This window comes from Rosa chinensis, chromosome 4 (assembly GCF_002994745.2).
Source record: "Rosa chinensis cultivar Old Blush chromosome 4, RchiOBHm-V2, whole genome shotgun sequence".
NCBI lineage: Eukaryota > Viridiplantae > Streptophyta > Magnoliopsida > Rosales > Rosaceae > Rosa > Rosa chinensis.
This window is the reverse complement of record NC_037091.1, coordinates 40,015,553-40,033,647: the sequence shown is the minus strand read 5'-3', so window position 1 is coordinate 40,033,647 and position 18,095 is coordinate 40,015,553. Positions and strand designations below refer to the sequence as shown.

Sequence of the window (18,095 nt, the reverse complement as noted above, 5' to 3'; positions counted from 1 at the left end):
GCCTGAGGAAACTTTTGCTTGGATGTTTGCTTAAGGTTTTTGCAAGTTTGGTTTCGGCGGCTAGTCTGGCGGTGGTCTCTGAATGCAGTTGTTGTGCTGAGCCTTGTTGACAGCGTCTCGGACCGGTGGTGTAGCATCGTGGTTTCCTGTTTCGACGATGGCACCGATCATGGGATGCAGGTAGATGGGGTGCGTTTCTGTGGCAGTGGTGTCGTGGCGGTGTGGTGCGTGGAAGTGCAGGTCAAGGCAGTGTTGTCCGGAGCTACATGCGGCGATGGTAACGGATGAAAGCTGGGCCTAGGCCATTCCAAGCTTGTTTGAATCTTGAGTGACCTCTCCATTGGGTTGCCTTTTGGGCTAGTAGGGTTTTTCCCCTATGCCAATACAACTTCTCTTTATTTTAGAGATCCTATGTTAGTAGTTTTACTTTTAATAATGCCCTTAGTTTTTAGGGATCTATGCACTTTATGTGTCCTTAGTGTCTCTGGAGTAGTACTGAAGGAGGATTTATGCTAGTCTCTACGAATTTGATGTATAATGAGTGGACCTACTTCTATGTACCATCGTGGGTACTACCACACCTTCTTGATCTGTCTAGTCGAAGACTCGAAGGCAGCAGAAGAGTATGTAATGGCTATTTTGGCATGTGATGAATGAAATTGGCACCTGATTTGAGTTTGATTCAAAAATAAAAAATAAAAAAAATAAAAAATAAAAAACACTTTTGCTCACAGGATATCAATACCAAACTGGGCTTCACACCACCTTCAAGACTTACCGTGTAACCTTCGCTGCCACAATCTGCTGCTATGAATTGCCCAAACCTCCCCTACTTAGAGGACAAAATAGCGATCCGGAAAGACAAATTTTGATTTGAATATATAAGACAACCATATTAAAGTTTTTCTTTTTGGTATTAAAGTTGAAGTAATTTATGATTTCTATCTTTTTTTTGTTTTTTCACTTGTAAAAAAAAAAAAAAAAAAAAAAAAAAAACCACCTAAGAAGGAGATCTACTGTTACATCCAGCAGTAAATGGGAAACTCCCACGCAGTGTTTGAATTCCACGACCCTCCCAAAGCCTAACCCGACCAACCAACAAATGCGACGCGTCAACGGCAGAGCACGACGTCGTATCATCCTCGGGAACTGCCCCAAGCGGCCGACCCTGTCCACTTCCTCCCCACCTTAATCTCTAAACCCATAAAACAAGAAACCTTCCCTTCCCCTCCACTCACCAAAAACAGAAAGATCAAATATTTCACGAAGCATAAACTCGGTGAGTCACAACCTCTCTAGCTTTCAATCGCTTCTGATTAGTCCAATTGTTTTCAGTTGAGTGGATTTTACTGGGTTTTAGATTCATGATTCAAAACTAGTACAAGTTTTATTGGGTCAATATGGAAAGTGTTAAAGATTCAAGCTTTGGTTCATTTATTGTTCCTTGTGTGCTAATTGTTCTGGTATATGTTCAAAGATGGTAAATTTCTTTCATTGGAATTGACTTTTCAGAGTGGTAAATGATTTTTGATGAAAATGGCATGCCAAATGATACATTCATGGACATTCAGTGGGCTTGTGGGTGCATTTCTTGATCTTGCAATAGCCTATCTCTTACTCTGTGCCTCAGCTCTTGCGTTTTTTACCTCGAAGTTTTTGGATGTCTTTGGATTAAGTCTTCCATGCCCTTGTGATGGGCTGTTTGGGAACCCAAAGAATAATTACTGCTTCCAGAAGCAGTTAGTGGATGGCCCATCTGAGAAAATCGGTGGAGTTCAGTTGCAGCTGAAGAGCAAGTACCCTTTCGATGTAATGTGGAGTGAAGACCCACATTTTCATGCAAAGTCGAAGTCGGATCATGAGAATGGGCACTTTGAGTTTGAAGGTGAAGCATCGTGTAGCTCTTATTCGGATGGGAAGTTGCTAGATGTGGCTGGGAGGGGTTGCTCTGTTTCGGGGAATGAAATGAGTTTTGAGTCTGGTGCGGTGAGTTTGGAAAAATGCTTTGATCATAAGGGAAAGAAGGTTGGTGGTCGAAGGCAAAGTCATAGTCTGCGCCGCCGGCGCAAGGGGGCCTCTTTGGATTATGGAAAGCTGTTTTCAGTTTCCTCAAGTGATATGGTACAGTCAGATTCCCAAGACATGGCTGGACCTCCTTACAGAAATAGTAAAATGGGGGACGAGGTGACTGAAGTTCCCGTCAATTCAGGAAGGCCAAGTCATGGTATTCACCGCCGCCGCAAGAGGCATTCTGTTGATTATGGAAAGATATTTTCGGTTTTACCATATGATATTTCAGATAGAAGAGACATTCCTACACCTCCTTCCAGCATAAGTAAAGTGGGGAATGACGGTAGTGAAGTTCCTTCCAGTTCAGGTGAGTTTCTATTATTTTGTAGTGTAATCTTTCTTAAGAGAATTAATGCAAGTGTTTTTTAAAGCTGACTATTTAGTCCAGTTAGTGCTATTCTAGGTTTTCGGATGTTAGTTAATAAATTTCTTCTTTACTGCACTCTTTCACTGACTAAGCCAGTTTATTAATTTTATGTAATTGCTTGTTTAGACTTCACAAGAATAACCTTTTAGAGATGAAGAAGTGGGAAAAAATAAGCTAGCACTTTTATGACTTGACTTAAATTTTCAAGAAAATAAGCGGATGTGCATGTAGATTGGGAAATATTTGTGGTTCCTGGCCTTTCTTGATATTCAGATGAGGACCTGTGTAGTAATTGAATCTCATTGTCAAGTCTTTAAACATTTAATGCAGAGATATTTGTTACATATTCTTGCAAATAAGTAAATAACAAATAGTTTGCAGTTTCTTCCAAGCGAATAATAAAGCATGAGTTTTAAGGTACTTCATGGCTCAGGCAAAAGTCCCAAGTACTTAAGAAATTTGTTTTGTAAATAATCTGTTAGTTCTTGCAAACTCGCATCATTATACGATGTCTGGACATATTATTGCTGATATTTCTTTATATGTGGATGCTTATGTATTATTAGATGGCATGGAAGCTCCAACAGACACTGGTGGGCCAGAAAGAGTTTCGCATCTTGAGTTGAATGAACATGTTGGTAAAACTAAATCAATTCAGAATGATGCTTCTTCTGTTGAAAATTTAGGCTGCAATGAGCAAGAGAAGCCAGTTTATGACGGTAATGATAAAACTATGGTTCGGGTATTGGAACAAGCACTAGACGAAGAGCATACTGCTCGTACTGCTCTTTATTATGAATTGGAGAAGGAGAGAAGTGCTGCTGCTACTGCGGCAGATGAGGCCATGGCAATGATATTGCGTCTGCAAGAAGAGAAGGCATCAATTGAAATGGAGGCAAGGCAATACCAGAGGATGATACAGGAAAAATCAGCTTATGATGATGAGGAAATGAACATTCTCAAAGAGATCTTACTTAGGAGAGAAAGGGAAAAGCATTTCTTGGAGAAGGAAGTTGAATACTACAGGCAAATACTTTTTGGAAATGATCAAGTTGATGATGACATGCATGATGTTGCTGCCACACAAGCACAAAGTATTTCTCTGCATTCAAGTGAAGAGCTGGTGTCGATGCAGGAGCGGACAAGCTATTCAATTAGTGAGAAGTCAAAGTTGAAAGTGGCAAATAGTTCTCCAGATTACGGGGCCCTATCAAGTGACTCACAAAATCGCACTCTGGCCTTGGGGAAAGAACTACCAGTTCCGGATTTCGAAGAAGATGACACTTCGAAGCATGTGGACATGCACTTGCTTCCAAGCACTGACAGCCATTCACATATCTTAAATAGTAGGTATGAGATCAGTCACGAGTTTCAAGAGAAGGGAATGGTGTCTGTGGATGAGAGACCAGTTTCTCGGGGAAAAGAGGTCCAGGTAGTGAATGCTGAGGGACTTGAATTGGTTGAAAAAACTATTCCTCCGAACGAACAGGAACTTGCTTTAGCTGGTAGCAATGTGAATCATGGAAGCAAAGATCTACCTAACTTAACGTCTAATACAGAGCCTCGTGTTCATGATATTCATGTTATTGACGATAAGTCTGATTTGTATAATGAAAAGAGTGCAGAGAAAAGTGAACAGCTAGTAGCAAATGCTACCTTAGATATTTCTGAAAAACACAAGAGTATGACAGGGTTGGGAACCGAGCTTAAAGTGCACAAAGTTGGTTCAGACAGTGGATTGCCAATAGTGGATGGCTCTCAAGGCAAAGCTTTACCTTACAATATGTGGAGGAATTCCATGTCTGAGGTTGATTATGAAAGATCGAAAATAGACAGTAAACTGCACCGAGGTGGTACAGACATGGCACCTAATTGCATGCGGAGGAATTCCATGTCTGCAATTGATTATGACAGATGGAAAATTGACAACAAAGTGGACAGAGGTAGCTCAGACACGGAACCTAAAGATGTGCGGAGGAATTCCATGACTGCAGTTGATTATGAAAGATGGAAAATGGCCAATAAATCATACAGAGGTAGTTCAGACACGTCACCATCACCTTCTGTCATGCGAAGAAATTCCATGTCTGCAGTTGATAATGAAAGATGCAAACTTGACAATGAAGTTGAGTGGCTTAGAGAAAGGTTAAGGATTGTGCAAGAGGGAAGAGAGAAGCTCAACCTCTCAGTGGGCCACAGAGAAACGGAAAAAGTTCAGCTGAAACTTTTGGAAGATATAGCAGGCCAACTCCAAGAGATTCGGCAATTGACGGAACCTGGAAAGGTCAAGTGCCAGGCTGCATTGCCGCCTCCATCATCTAAGGTATATTGCTAGAGTTTTCATATATCCATTCAATAACTAAATGGCATATCTTATCATATGTATTAATCTGCTACTTGCGTTTCGTCTGCAGTGCATTTTGATGGCATGGTACTTAAATCTAGTAATGTCTTAGTTGCCCTTTGTTTGCAGTATACTTGGCCTGTGGGATGCATTTTTCTTGGTGGGTTTTCCTAGGTGTGTAGGTCTGTAGGTTATGCTCAATAGTTTCTTTCTGTTGCAAATTAGATGAAGCATGCAGCATGACACTAAAAAAAAAAGGATTGAGGGAGGGCAGTTATTTTCTTAGTAGCTTAGGTAAATGATGAGATGCTGGAGAAAGAATGGGCTATGAAGACTTTTTGTGGACATTTTCTTTTCTTTTTTAGTTACATATTTTTATAGACCTTCATGTTTCTATGTTTGAAAAGTTTTTTTTTTTTTTTTTCTCAGATCAGTATGACTTTGTGTGCTGTTTTTAATATTATCATGCTGATTATGCCAAGTCCATTCTTCTGTCATTACCTTGACCTTTTCTGATTATTTTTAGTGGCTGTAGTTGATGAACAGTGGTGGGCTGACGGCTGAAACTTACATTTTCAGGTTATGTCAAAGAAAAGACGATGGCGAACTTTGTCTCTAGGAGTGCATAGAAGTACCTAATAGGGTAGGAGTGTTTCTCATACAGGTGACAGCTGGAAAGCTGTTATGCTCATTTTCAGACACTACATGGAAGCTGTTTTCACCTGAGCTACATTTCTAAATGTTTGTTCTGGTCGATTATGGGTCTCATCCTTTGCAGTTACCTAGTTTTCCCTTTATGCATAAATAAGCGATGCAGGATCCATCTCATGGAAAGCCTATAACGAACCCTTTAGAAGCATAGCATGTGGGATGGAAATTCTGTCATCAAACTGGACGAAAGCTGCCTGTTAAATCAGATGCAGGAGATGGTTGGATTATCATTAGTAGTGAATAAGAGGTACATATTAGTTACTTTTTACAGGGTTCCGTATGACCATGTGATTCCACTTCAGAAATGAATTTTCGTATATTGAAGAACAGTGTTTTCACATGAGAAGTAAATTTCCATTATAGTTTGGGTTTGTAAGTTTTGAAGTTTCAACTTTCAATGAAGGCGGAAGAGTTCAACAAACACAGACACATGCAGTACATAGTCTACTTCTTACATATATTTTTCACGTGTTCTGTAGCAAACTGTAAGACCACATATACTTACTACATATAATCTTGAACTTGAAGTTGTTGTTGAACATAAAATTTGCAGATTGTTGAGAGTTATATGTTTCATAGTTGATGAAGTCTACTGACCCAGACACGCACATGCCCTTGAGATCTATTCAGAAACATTTGGCATACATGTTTCAAGATTGAAACCAATATCGAACATGATACATTTCTAGACTGCATAACCCTCGTACAGAATAACAGAAGTTAGAAAACTAGACTTTTGAAGCCGTAGTCAGCTAGTGTTTAGATGCTTGAAACTTTCAAGTTGAAAGTAGGACGAAATATCATTTCTTTTGTTGTAGGAGAATGGAATTGTGTATATTATTGATAATAGAAGCCCTTTAAATAGGGAGTTACAAGGTATCCAAAAAGGTAATAGAATCAGATTACAATTGAATACCTAGAACACATTCCTATTACTACTCTAAACCCTAGTTTGTAGAGGCACACATTATGTCGATATCCTTCAAAACTCTCCCTTGTGCCGCTCAAACTTGGTGATGACGCTTTGATCGTTACCTCGTTAAAAACCTTGCCAGGTTACAAAAACCCTGTGGAACAAAAATAACGCTGGTCGAAGGACAAAAAGAGCACAACACGTCCTTCACTCTTCGAGATCGAACATGTAGACATCATGCCTCCCCCTGATGTCAATATCTCCCCCTGATTACTACAATCATGGGGGTTTGGATAACTTTCTCAATCCGATGCTTTTCACATGTTTCTCGAAGGTGGATTTTGGTAACGACTTAGTAAATAAGTCAGCTACATTATCCTCTGATCGGATTTGGTTCACTTCAATATTTAGAAGTGCTTGTTGTCATTTTGATGGAGGGGAGGAGGAGCACGGAAGGTGGCATTTTGCCTTGTGGGGTCCGATCCCACACTTCTGTCATCTCTTTTCTCTGTAGGGATAGAACAAACCCATATCAATCGTACCTCTCAAATATCGAAAGATTGTCTTTATACCAATCTAATGGTGTTGCATTGGCGCGGGGCTATGTCTAGCCAACAAGTTCATAATAATTGAGGTGTCCGGTCTTGTATTGTGCTAAGTACAATAATGCGCCTATTGTACATAAGTAAGCACTTCTGCTATTAACACGTTTTTGTCATCATCCCTGGGACGAAACGGATCCCTTTTTGGGTCAAGACTACGGACGACCATGGTGCATCTTTGACTTTATCAAAAATGCCTGAGCATCTATTGACACGGTATACAAGTTTTGAATCTAAACAAAACCGTGTTCTCCCAAGGTCCTTCCTCTCAAACTCGGATTTCAGGTGTTCAGCGGTTTCCCTTAACTCTCAAGGGTTCCAATTATGTTTATTAACATAAACCGCGACAATTGCAAATCCGGAACTTGTCATGGAAACGCGTGGGCATAGTTCATCATATCTCTTCCCAATCAAGTAGTCATTTTAGTGAGCATTTCAACCTCGTTGTAAATACGCTCCGTGGTCTAGAGCCACTTGACTTTGGTAAATGAAGTCCACAAGAACTTTCATTATATTCCGTATCTAGATCCCTATAAAGATACGTAGTGACCACATTCGTAAGCTGCATGTTCAGTTATTTGGAAACTACCAAACTGATAAGCTAGTGGAGTGCAATGACATCCATTACGAGAGAATATGTCTTCTCGTAGTCGATTCCAGGTCGTTGTGAGAAACCTTGCGCCATAAGGCGAGATTACCATCTCTTTTTCTCATCACGCTATCTAACGAAGACCTATTAAGAGGTGTTGGCATCTCATGCCTGAAATCCTTCATCTTCGTTAGTGAATCCGATTTAACCTGGATCGCATCTTTCCATTTAGGCCAATTTTCTCTACGTTGACATTCTTCAACGGAGTAAGGTTCGATGTCATTGGTCTCAACAATTCCACGTCCTCATGTACACTAGTGTAGTTCGTAGAGATCTCTATATTCTCAGGAATTGGTTCTAACATTGAGGCGTCCCCCAACGATGTCTCTTGGACATAACCACAATCCAAAATATTCTCATGAGACGGATTTTGAGTATCAATGATCAATGGATCAAGTTGTGCCAAACTCGCTCTCGTCTTAGGGCGAGAATCCATCGAACCTATAGGTCTCCTACTCTCTCAAGCGGAACCCATGGCCTATGACGCCATTATGCCACCTTTGTGGCGTCACCATACCACCATCCATGGTGGTGTTGCCGTACCCATCTTCTGGGTGGCACCATGTCCTTTTATGGGGACATCAATCCTTGCAGGCATGTTTGCAGCAGGTATATGTGATCTCGTCACTTTTAGGGGATCAAGATGAGACATAGTGGGGACAGACCACGACAATTCCTGTCGTTCCTATTGAACATTGACGTTCTAATCTCCCCCTAACGACGGGAAGACTGTCTCATCAAAGTGTCAATTCGCAAATCCAGCGAAAAAGAGATCGCCTGTCAAGGGTTCTACATAGCAGACTTATGGTTGGAGACTTATGTCCAACACAAATATATATATGCATTCGTTGCAATGACTCATGTTGATGCGCTGTGGCGGGGCAATTGGCACATGAACCGCACACTCAAATATGCATAAGTACGAGATTAGACTCGAACCCAGTCACTAGCTGTAACGCAAATAAAAGTTGAGTGGCTGCTATGAGTCGTAGACGAATTAGTATAGCTGCATGCGATATTGCATAACCTAAGTGGAAATATTGGTGCGCATTACCAATGTCCGGGCTACCATTGTAGTCATTTAAAGGTGGCTTTTCCGTGAGACCAATTGGGTGTGTACATGGGAATATGATACTTGATATCAATACCCAATGATATGCAATAGTCATTGAAAATTTTCGATGTAAACTCTCTAGCCATATGATTTGACTGAACGGGATGATCCGGGTAGTGAGCCCGTAGCCATATGATTTGGGCTAGGAGTTCATCTTAAGCAGCATTACGAGTGGACGATAGTGCGACACGTGACCAGCATGTCCGCATATCAACCAATAGCATAAAACATCTAAGCAGTCCGCAATTTGGTTGAGTCGATCCACAGAATCCCTTTAGGTTCTCTGAGAACACATGTGTCCTTTGCATAGGATGGTCTCGATCCTTAAAGAGCAGGCTTTGGGAAACGAGTGATGGGCCTTAGAAGCAACCAATGAGGATTTTGGTTGAGCCACGAAATCACAATTGACTTGAGAAGTGGAGAGAGGTGGCACATTACCACTCTTGGCGTCAATGCCAAGCTCTTGCCGTAGGGGGTGACGGCATGACCCTTCTCCTTGAATCAACTTTTGATTCACACTTCTTTCCACTCGAAAGAATGGATGTCCGTGTGAAGTCTTTAATAAACGGATTATCATATCATGACCTGGATGTCCTAATTGGTCATGCCAAAGCCTATATGTGTCGATGTCCCAAAAATCATCTCTTATGACGTTATTGGACTCAATTACTCGAATAGTGGTTACATATAACTCACTAGAGCGACACATGAGCTTCTCTAATACTCGTAGTCATTAGAGATAATGCAAAGGAACTTATGTCTATTCTCGCTATGTGTTTCCACATGAAAACCGTTGGCTCTAATATCTTGAAAGCTCAAAAGGGGGACCTCCAGCCCAAGGAGCATAGAGAGCTTCAGTGACATAAGTCAGTGTGCCATTTGGCAATGAGCTGGTCCTTGACCATGAATCAATCGTGATGGCCCTACCATCGTAGTCATAGAAGATTGAGTAGGCATGATCCCAAGGAATAATTGCCTATGTCAAGGTATGATGTGTGTAGCAGCACTATCCACGAGGCATTCTAACTCTCTGGGAAACATACCTAAGTGAATAAAGCTCGAAATTAAAAGAATCGACACTTTATTAATAATAGCCAACGATTACATCAAAGTTTCTTGATCAAATCTAATCAAAATAAAATGAAATGTAGACAAATTGTAGTCACTCAATCCCTTTGGTAATTGCAATCAAATATGACCATGGAAGTAGAGACAGATGTCGGTGGAGCGAGGCTCTCTTAAGTACCACTAATCTCAATTACTTTCCTAGATATCATATTTAATTGAGTACGCCTAGTGAGAAAGAGTTAAAACCAAATGTCATTTATTCATTAAGGCACAATTGCCATTACATAATTCTTGGAAAATGAAAGACTATTTAATCAAAATCTGCGGCATCAACATTGTTGTTTTCCTTGCCAGATTTGAAGTCCATAATGATGAGATTGACGTCATTGTCATCTCCATCATCTCCTTCGGCTGCGAGATGAGCCTCATGCTCTCTCATATCTTTTATATACCTTGTATTGTGCAGCTTTGTTTTTCCACTTGCATTCTAGCACTTAAACCAATGCTCTGAAGATCCACATCTATAGCATTACCTCACCCATTAATTGAGATGCACCTTGTGCATTTGGACATCCTCCATGGATCCCACGTTGGCCAATGTTGCCACATGTCTATGTATCTCGCGGTTTTCCTTCCTTTGTAGGGCGGTTGTATGGACCCATACGTCCATTTTGTTGTCCCTTAACTTTTAGGGTTCCGCTCCTTGCGCCTTTCTTTCGGTGCGCTGTTATAATTCGCCTCGTGAACGCTCTTAGTTCCAACGGGCCTTTGAATTATGGTTTTTCATGAGTATGTTGTCAACTTACTCAGTAGCTGACATAAGTTGATGAAACCTCGTAATCCATCTAGCATTTCACGCAAGCCTGTATTGCTTTGCAACCAATAGTGCTGAGACGGGGAAGGTTGAGAGGATTTCTCAATTAATTCATATTCTGTGAGCTCTACTCCACAGAATCTCATTAGTAGTGAGGTGATTCTTGACGTTATTCACCCATCGGTGATAACAAATGTCATTTGAATCTGGTTTAGTGAAGTCGGGTTTTTGCACGTTTGCATTCGACATTCAAACATGAAGGAGAATAGATTAGTTTCGGAGTAAAAACTTCCACGACAACTAATATAAGGTTTCCGAGCCTTAATGCTACTAAGAAACCGATTTCCAAGAATATTTGGATTAGACCGAAACAATCAAATTCTCATGCTCACGGACGCTCTTAGTCCGTAGCTTACGAACGCTCTTAGTCCGTAATATTTTTATGCTCACGAACGCTCTTAGTTCGTGGTTTACGAATGCTCTTAGTTCGTAAAGCGTGAATCCCCACAATTCCGCTTATTTAAATACTCAAAACCACACATGTTCATATATTTCAAAATTCTGCAGAAAATAAAAGGAATTTAAAATACATGAAAGCAGCAACTTTAATTACAAAAACTTACGTGATGGTTCTGGGCTTGAGAACACGCACGTGTTGGGGTAGTAGCAGAAACAAGTGTCAGCAAACGGCGGTAGCAGCAAGCAGCAGGTTCAGCAGCAGTTTCTGCAGCAGTTTTGGACAGCAGCAAGCAGCAGTTTCTGCAGCAGGTTCGCTTCTGAACAGCTCCCACTTCGAATGGTGTACAGGTCTCAAAACTACTCCAATGGGGCTGAAATTTGGAGGTCAGATATAAGAGGCAGAGACGAACAACTTTTATGAAGGAAATATTTTGATCTGAGGTCCCGATCAAGAGGTTTCGGAGCCTGCAAGAAGACAGACGTGCACAGGAAAGGAGAAGGATGTAGTCGGTGTGTGTTGGTGCTACAGGGGCAGCAGGGATGCGTGCGCAGGGGCGCGTAGGTGCTGCAGGGGCAGGTGCGCAAGTGAAGCTAGCTCGTGCTAGGGCTTGCTGTAGGAGGCTGCGGCAGTTTTAGGGTTTTGGTTTTTTTTTCCTTTCTTTTCGGCTAGGGTTAGGGCTCGTATTGATAACGTGTTGTAGGAGAATGTAATTGTGTATATTATTGACACTAGGAGCCCTTTAAATAGGGAGTTACAAGGTACCCAAAAAGGTAATAGAATTAGATTACAATTGAATACCTAGAACACATTCCTATTACAACTCTAAAACCTAGTTTGTAGAGGCACACATTATGTCGATATCCTTCAACATCTTTAACGTTGTCTACAAATGGTGTTTTGAACTTTTTCTTTTTCGTTTTGGGAGACCCGCACCAAATGTGAATTGGGCCAAGTAGACCCAGGATAGCATGAGCCGGCCCGCTTAAAGAATGGACCAAAGTATACAACCCGTTTGGGCAAGGGGTCTAAACTCGCAACTGAAGGAATTGTGTCCTAAAACAATCATTTTGATGTAATTATTATTGTAATGATTATTAATCAAAAGGGCAAGTTTATTGTTCATTGCTTATATTTAATATTTGATTGAACAAGGTCCAAGGAATATGAGTTAAAGAGAAAGTAATCTAAAGAGTTAGATGTGTGAGACCTTTACTCTTTCACACTCTTATCCTAAAAAGTTCCTAGTCATAGGATTATCAATTGGACATTGATAATCCTGAAAGATTAGCACATACTATGTATGCTCAATATGGAGGATGATATGTCTCTTATCATTTGTGTAGAGATACTAATACAAGTATGTGGGTGCTCTTAACTTAAAGAGTACACTGAACGCGATCATTAGAGTTCTTGTATGGAGTCTTACTTACATGTCAAACTTAAACTTTAAATTGCAATAATACAAATTAGTCCTTTGACCTGAGACACCATAGTTGTCTTATGAGTGAATGGATTATCTCTTGATGATGCAATAATATTGTGTCCCTTAATGGATATAATAGATGCATTCATTGGTATAATCAATTCGGTCATGGAGACATGTGAGTGTACAATAAGGAATCTCTATCCTTAAGTAAATAAGGTGTATGGTCAAAGATGTGATTCAATGAGTCTTTGGCCAAAGCATTGAATGAGATTAAAAAGGAGTTTCTAATCACATTCTAAGAATCACATAAGAATGAAAATCACATTAGGGGATTGACATATCAATTCCATACCCCGATGATGTGATTTAGAACATAGTGTTAGAGAAGGACTGTATTGTATTGTAATTCCAATTGAATAGGTTCTTTATCATTCTACATTAACTAGGGTAGTCATGATATGTTGCAAGACGTCACTCATGACTTGTGAAGTCCCGAGGATTAATAAACATTTATAATCCTAATAACAAGGGAGAATCAAAAATGGAGTTTTTGATTCGTAAACAAAATAGAATGGTTTCTATAAACTTCACGGTCTTGTTAATTAGAACCTAAGAGATCGCACACCATATAAGTGGATCGTTGAGATTGTATATGAAGAAGATTAAACAAGAGTTGGTTATGACCAAATAATTAATTAGATTTATTATTTGGACATAATTAGGATTTTCGGGTAAAACCGAATCTATTGGGCCTAAACGATTGTCGGGTTTTTGGTGTGGACTTGGGCTTCACTAAGTGAGATTTAAATGAAAGCCCAAAACACATTTTTAGTGCCCAATAACATGTATGGACCAGCCAACATATTGGCTTTATGAAAGTCAATATTTTTCTTTTAGTAATTGGAGTTATTTCCTATTATATAAAAGTGAAAAGCATGGACATAATAATGTGTGTGTCTCCACACTATTATTTTCAGATTTGAGAGAGAGAGAGATAGTTCTCCCTTGGTCCATTACAAAATTAAAGGAAAAGAAGAACACTTGCATAATTTCTTCTTTTCTTTCATATTTCTTCATCTCTTGATTCGCTTGGTGAAGATCCTTAGAGGCCATATCCTTTTGTGGCTTTACTTATTACATCAAGGAGAAGATTACAAGCACAAGAAGGAGTTCTTAATTCAAGGTGCTTCAAGGTGGAGGAAACACACACAAGGAGAGATCAAGGAGAGGAACTTTGGTGGTTCACTTGGATCGGATTAAAATCACGCTTCAAGGGTGAGTAGAACATAAACTACTTTGTTCTTCCTTACTATGCATGCTATGTTTATATACATATCACAATAAGCCAAGATCATGGGTTAAAGGAATGGATTTTATGTTTAGTTAGTAGTTTAATGGTTAAACTAATTCCGCACTAATTAAAAAGTTTTGAAATCCATCCATTCCTTCAACAACTATCTTGGTTTAGCTCGAGCACAACCCTTCATGTTTCATAACACTTCTAAAAAGAATAGAAATTTATGGTATATTGTTCATCTTTGGCTGGGGGGTTTAAGCTTCATACAACGGCCCTATACGTGGCGGTCTGTGTTGTGCAGGGATGACTGGTGTGGGAGTGGATTATGCAGATCGGGCAACGGCGAGGTTCTAATGGACTGAGCGGGTATGGTTCTGAGGGGCTGTGCGGCGGCGAGGTCTATGGATGATTTGGCAGCGGCTTGTTGGTAGGAGAGTTGCACGGCGGCGATGTCTGTTGGTGTTAGGGTAAGAACCCTAACTGGAGAAAATGTAGAAGAGAAAATAGAAAAGATAGAAGGAAATTAATAGGTTTTCATTCATAGCTGCCGAGTTTATAGAGTGAGGCTTATATAGCCCTTATCATGTGGACACGTGTCGCACATGGAGTGAGCACCCTGAACTAAACCCTAACATGCTTAATTGGACTTAATTAGACTAATGCAATAATTAACTAAATCAGCTAATTGATCACGTGCCAAGCATGAGCACGCTGCTGGCTTCTCCTAGATGACCTAAGAAATCCATTTAAGCTATTTTCGTAACAATCCAACCCCCTTAAGATAAGCTTGTCCTCAAGTTGGAAGTCAGGAAAACGCTGCATTATTTCTTCAGCTTCCTCCCAGGTAGCCTCCTCATCAACTGTTCCAAGCCAACCATTAGGTTACTGGTTCATTTCCCTTTTTAACAAGCTGCCTGCTCAAAATCTTAGCAGGGTACCATCTGGGATTGTAAGGATCAATGTTTGGAGGTAAGTGAGCAGAGACTACAGCTGCATCCCCAATTTTCTTCTTTAATAAAGGCACATGGAAGATTGGATGTACTCTTGCTGAACTGGGAAGCTTCAGTTTGTAGGCAACCTTACCGATTTGTTTCTCAATCTGGTATGGACCATAAAATCACGGAGCAAGCTTGTGGATGAGTCTTTTCTTTACTGACTGTTGTCTGTAAGGCTGAAGTTTCAAGTACACCCAATCCCCTTCAACAAAAGTCCTCTCAGAATGATTTCTGTCATAGAACTGCTTCATTCTTGCTTGATCTATCTGCAAGTTTCTTTTGATAATTGCCAAGAGTGCATCTCTAGTTTGCAGCTGATGGTCAACAGCTTCCACAGAAGTTGAACCTAGTGTGTAGACTTGAATAGTGGGTGGCTCATATCCATATAAAGCTTGAAATGGTGTCATGCCAATTGCAGAATGGTAAGCCGAGTTATACCAATACTCAGCCCAAGGTAAGGCTTCGACCCATGAATGGGGCTTCTCTCCCACAACACATCTAAGATACTGCCCAAGGGTCCTGTTGAGATTCTCAGTTTGACCATCTGTTTGAGGATGGTAGGCCGAGCTCTTGTTCAGAGATGTCCCTTGAGCCTTGAAGAAAGCTTCCCAAAAGTTGCTTAAAAACACAGGATCTCTATCCGATATGATGGACTCAGGCATACCATGAAGTTTAAAAATATGGTTGATGAAATGTTGGTCAATGGTTGCAGCAGTATATGGGTGAGCTAGGGGTATGAAGTGACCATATTTGGTCAGTCTATCCACAACTACCATTATAACAGTTTTACCTAAAGAAGTTGGAAGACCCTCAATGAAATCCATGGAGATCATAGTCCAAGCCCTCTCTGGGATCACATTAGGTTGCAAGAGACCTGGTGGATGAATAGTCTAATAGTGGTTCTGTTGGCAGTTGTGGCAAGCAGCTACATAAGTCTTCACATCTTTATGCAATCTAGGCCAAGAAAAAGATCTAGTAATTCTTTTTTGTGTTCTGTGGACTCCAGCATGCCCCCAATTATAACCATTATGAAACTCCTGAATGATCTTCTTCCTCCAATCTCCTATCAAGGGTACATATATTTTTCTTCTGTATAGCAGTTGAGAGTTGACTAAAGAATATTGTGGAGTAGGGAATGATCCTTGCTCTAGCTGTTGGATAATATCCTTTGCTTCAGGGTCAAGTGCAGTGGCTGCTTGAATGTCTTGCAAGTAATTATGCACAGGTGAAGAGATCCCAGTTATTGCATTTAGTGTCCCATATTTGGTGATGACCTCAGTATTGATGTTGCTTAATTCCTCCCTTCTTGACAAAGCATCTGGAGCAGCATTATTCTTACCAGACTTATAGTGAATCGAGTAATCATATCCAACGAGCTTCAACAGCCATTTCTGTTGAGTTGGAGTAGATCTTCTGTTCCAAGAAGTACTGAATCGTTCTATGATTAGTATATATCTTAAAGTGGTTTCCCAACAAATAAGGCCTCCAATGCTGAACTGCAAAGACTACAGCTAACATTTCCTTGTCATAAACTGACAAAGCAATGTGCCTTGGGGCTAAAGCCTTGCTTAAGAATGCAATGGGGTGCCCTTCCTGAGAGAGTATTGCTCCAATGCCAACTCCTGAAGCATCACACTCAATCACAAACTCTTTAGAAAAGTCAGGTAATGCCAAAACTGGGGTGGTCATGAGGGCCTGTTTCAAATTATCAAATGCTGCAATAGATTCTGGTGTCCACTGAAATCCTCCAATTTTGAGCATATCAGTGAGAGGCCTAGCTATAGTACTAAAAAATTTTACATACTTCCTATAGTAACCTGCCAGTCCTAAAAAACCTCTCAACCCTTTGAGTGTGTGTGGTCGACCCCAATTTTTTATGCACTCAATCTTTGCAGGATCCACTGCAACTCCTTGAGCAGTGATGACATGCCCCAAATACTCAACTGTCGCCACTCCAAAGCTACATTTACTTTGTTTGACCTTGAGTGAGTGTTGTTACAGAGTTATGGAGATTTTTTCTAAATGTTCCACATGTGCTTCCAAGGATGAACTGTAGACCAAAATATTATCAAAGAAGACTAAAGCAAACTTCCTTAAATGATCTCGCAACACATCATTCATGACAAATTGGAATGTAGAAGGTGCATTTGTTAAGCCAAATGGCATAACTAGGAACTCATAGTGGCCATTATGTGTTCTGAATGCAGTTTTACTCACATCTGCATGACTCATTCTTATTTGATGATAACCAGACCGCAAGTCTAATTTAGTGAAGATGGAAGAGCCATGGATTTCATCTAGCAACTCAACCACCACAGGGATCGGATACTTATCTTTGACTATGGATGCATTTAATGATCTGTAATCCACACACATTCTCCATGTTCCATCTTTCTTTTTGACTAGCAATACTGGTGAGGAGAAGGGACTCACACTTGGCTTGATGACTCCATTGTCAAGTAGTTCCTACACAATCTTTTATATCTCAGTCTTCTGAAAATATGGATATCTGTATGGCCTAACACTCATAGGAGGTGTATTTGGCAGTAGTTCAATCTTACGATCATGTGTCCTGGTTGGAGGTAGTGATGTTGGAGTGGTAAAAATCTCTGCATATTTGGTGATGAGAGCTTGTATCCATGGATGAGGTGAATCCACATTCTTGTTTGCCATATTAGGCAAGGCGGCCTGAACCTGAATCAACATAGCCTCTTTTTCTTTCTTGAGTAGTCTAGCCATTGCCTTGCAGCTAATGACTGAAGCCTCAGCAGAAGTCTCTCCTTGTAGTTGATAAGTGCTGCCCTCAACTGTAAACTTCATTTTCATGGTTTCAAAGTTCCACACAATGTCTCCTAATGACTTAAGCCAACAAGCTCCTAATACCACCTCACATCCAATCACTGGCAGTATATAAAAATCATCCATGAATTCAAATTGTTGTAGCTTAAGTTGTGCGCGTACTTCTCCTCTAGTTTGCATTGTTGCTCCACTGGCCAAATGCACATTTAAAGGAGAGAACTGGTGTATTTGAGCCTTGGAACCCTTGAGTAGTTGGGGATGAATGAAATTATGTCTAGCACCCGAATCAATGAGGATGTGTACTACTTTCTTGTTAAAAATTCCCTTCAACTGCGTGGTGGCTGGTTGTGCATTGCCTCATCCCATAACCTGTAATCTTATCAATGGTTCGTCAATATCAATAATTGGAGGTACCTCCATTAGCTGTGTCTCATCAGATTCTTCTGCCATTTCACCTTCATTGGGA

At 40.5% G+C, this 18,095-nt stretch overlaps 1 protein-coding gene across 1 annotated transcript; it reads left to right on the top strand.

The window, feature by feature from the left end:
- Positions 1-1,049: 1,049 nt before the first annotated feature.
- Positions 1,050-6,059, top strand: LOC112197157 (myosin-binding protein 3). The gene is made up of 4 exons (XM_024337735.2): positions 1,050-1,279; positions 1,513-2,377; positions 3,004-4,760; positions 5,361-6,059. The coding sequence occupies exons 2-4, from the start codon at positions 1,531-1,533 to the stop codon at positions 5,418-5,420; spliced, it is 2,664 nt and encodes an 887-aa protein (XP_024193503.1). The 5' UTR covers positions 1,050-1,279; positions 1,513-1,530; the 3' UTR covers positions 5,421-6,059.
- The last annotated feature ends 12,036 nt before the right edge of the window (positions 6,060-18,095 follow it).

Excerpts from the sequence above, each read along its gene's own strand:
- LOC112197157 (XM_024337735.2), top strand. The coding sequence starts at position 1,531 with ATGAAAATGGCATGCCAAATGATACATTCATGGACATTCAGTGGGCTT. Across the intron at positions 2,378-3,003 it reads TGAAGTTCCTTCCAGTTCAG|ATGGCATGGAAGCTCCAACA; the intron begins GTGAGTTTCTAT and ends ATGTATTATTAG. Across the intron at positions 4,761-5,360 it reads TGCCGCCTCCATCATCTAAG|GTTATGTCAAAGAAAAGACG; the intron begins GTATATTGCTAG and ends TTACATTTTCAG.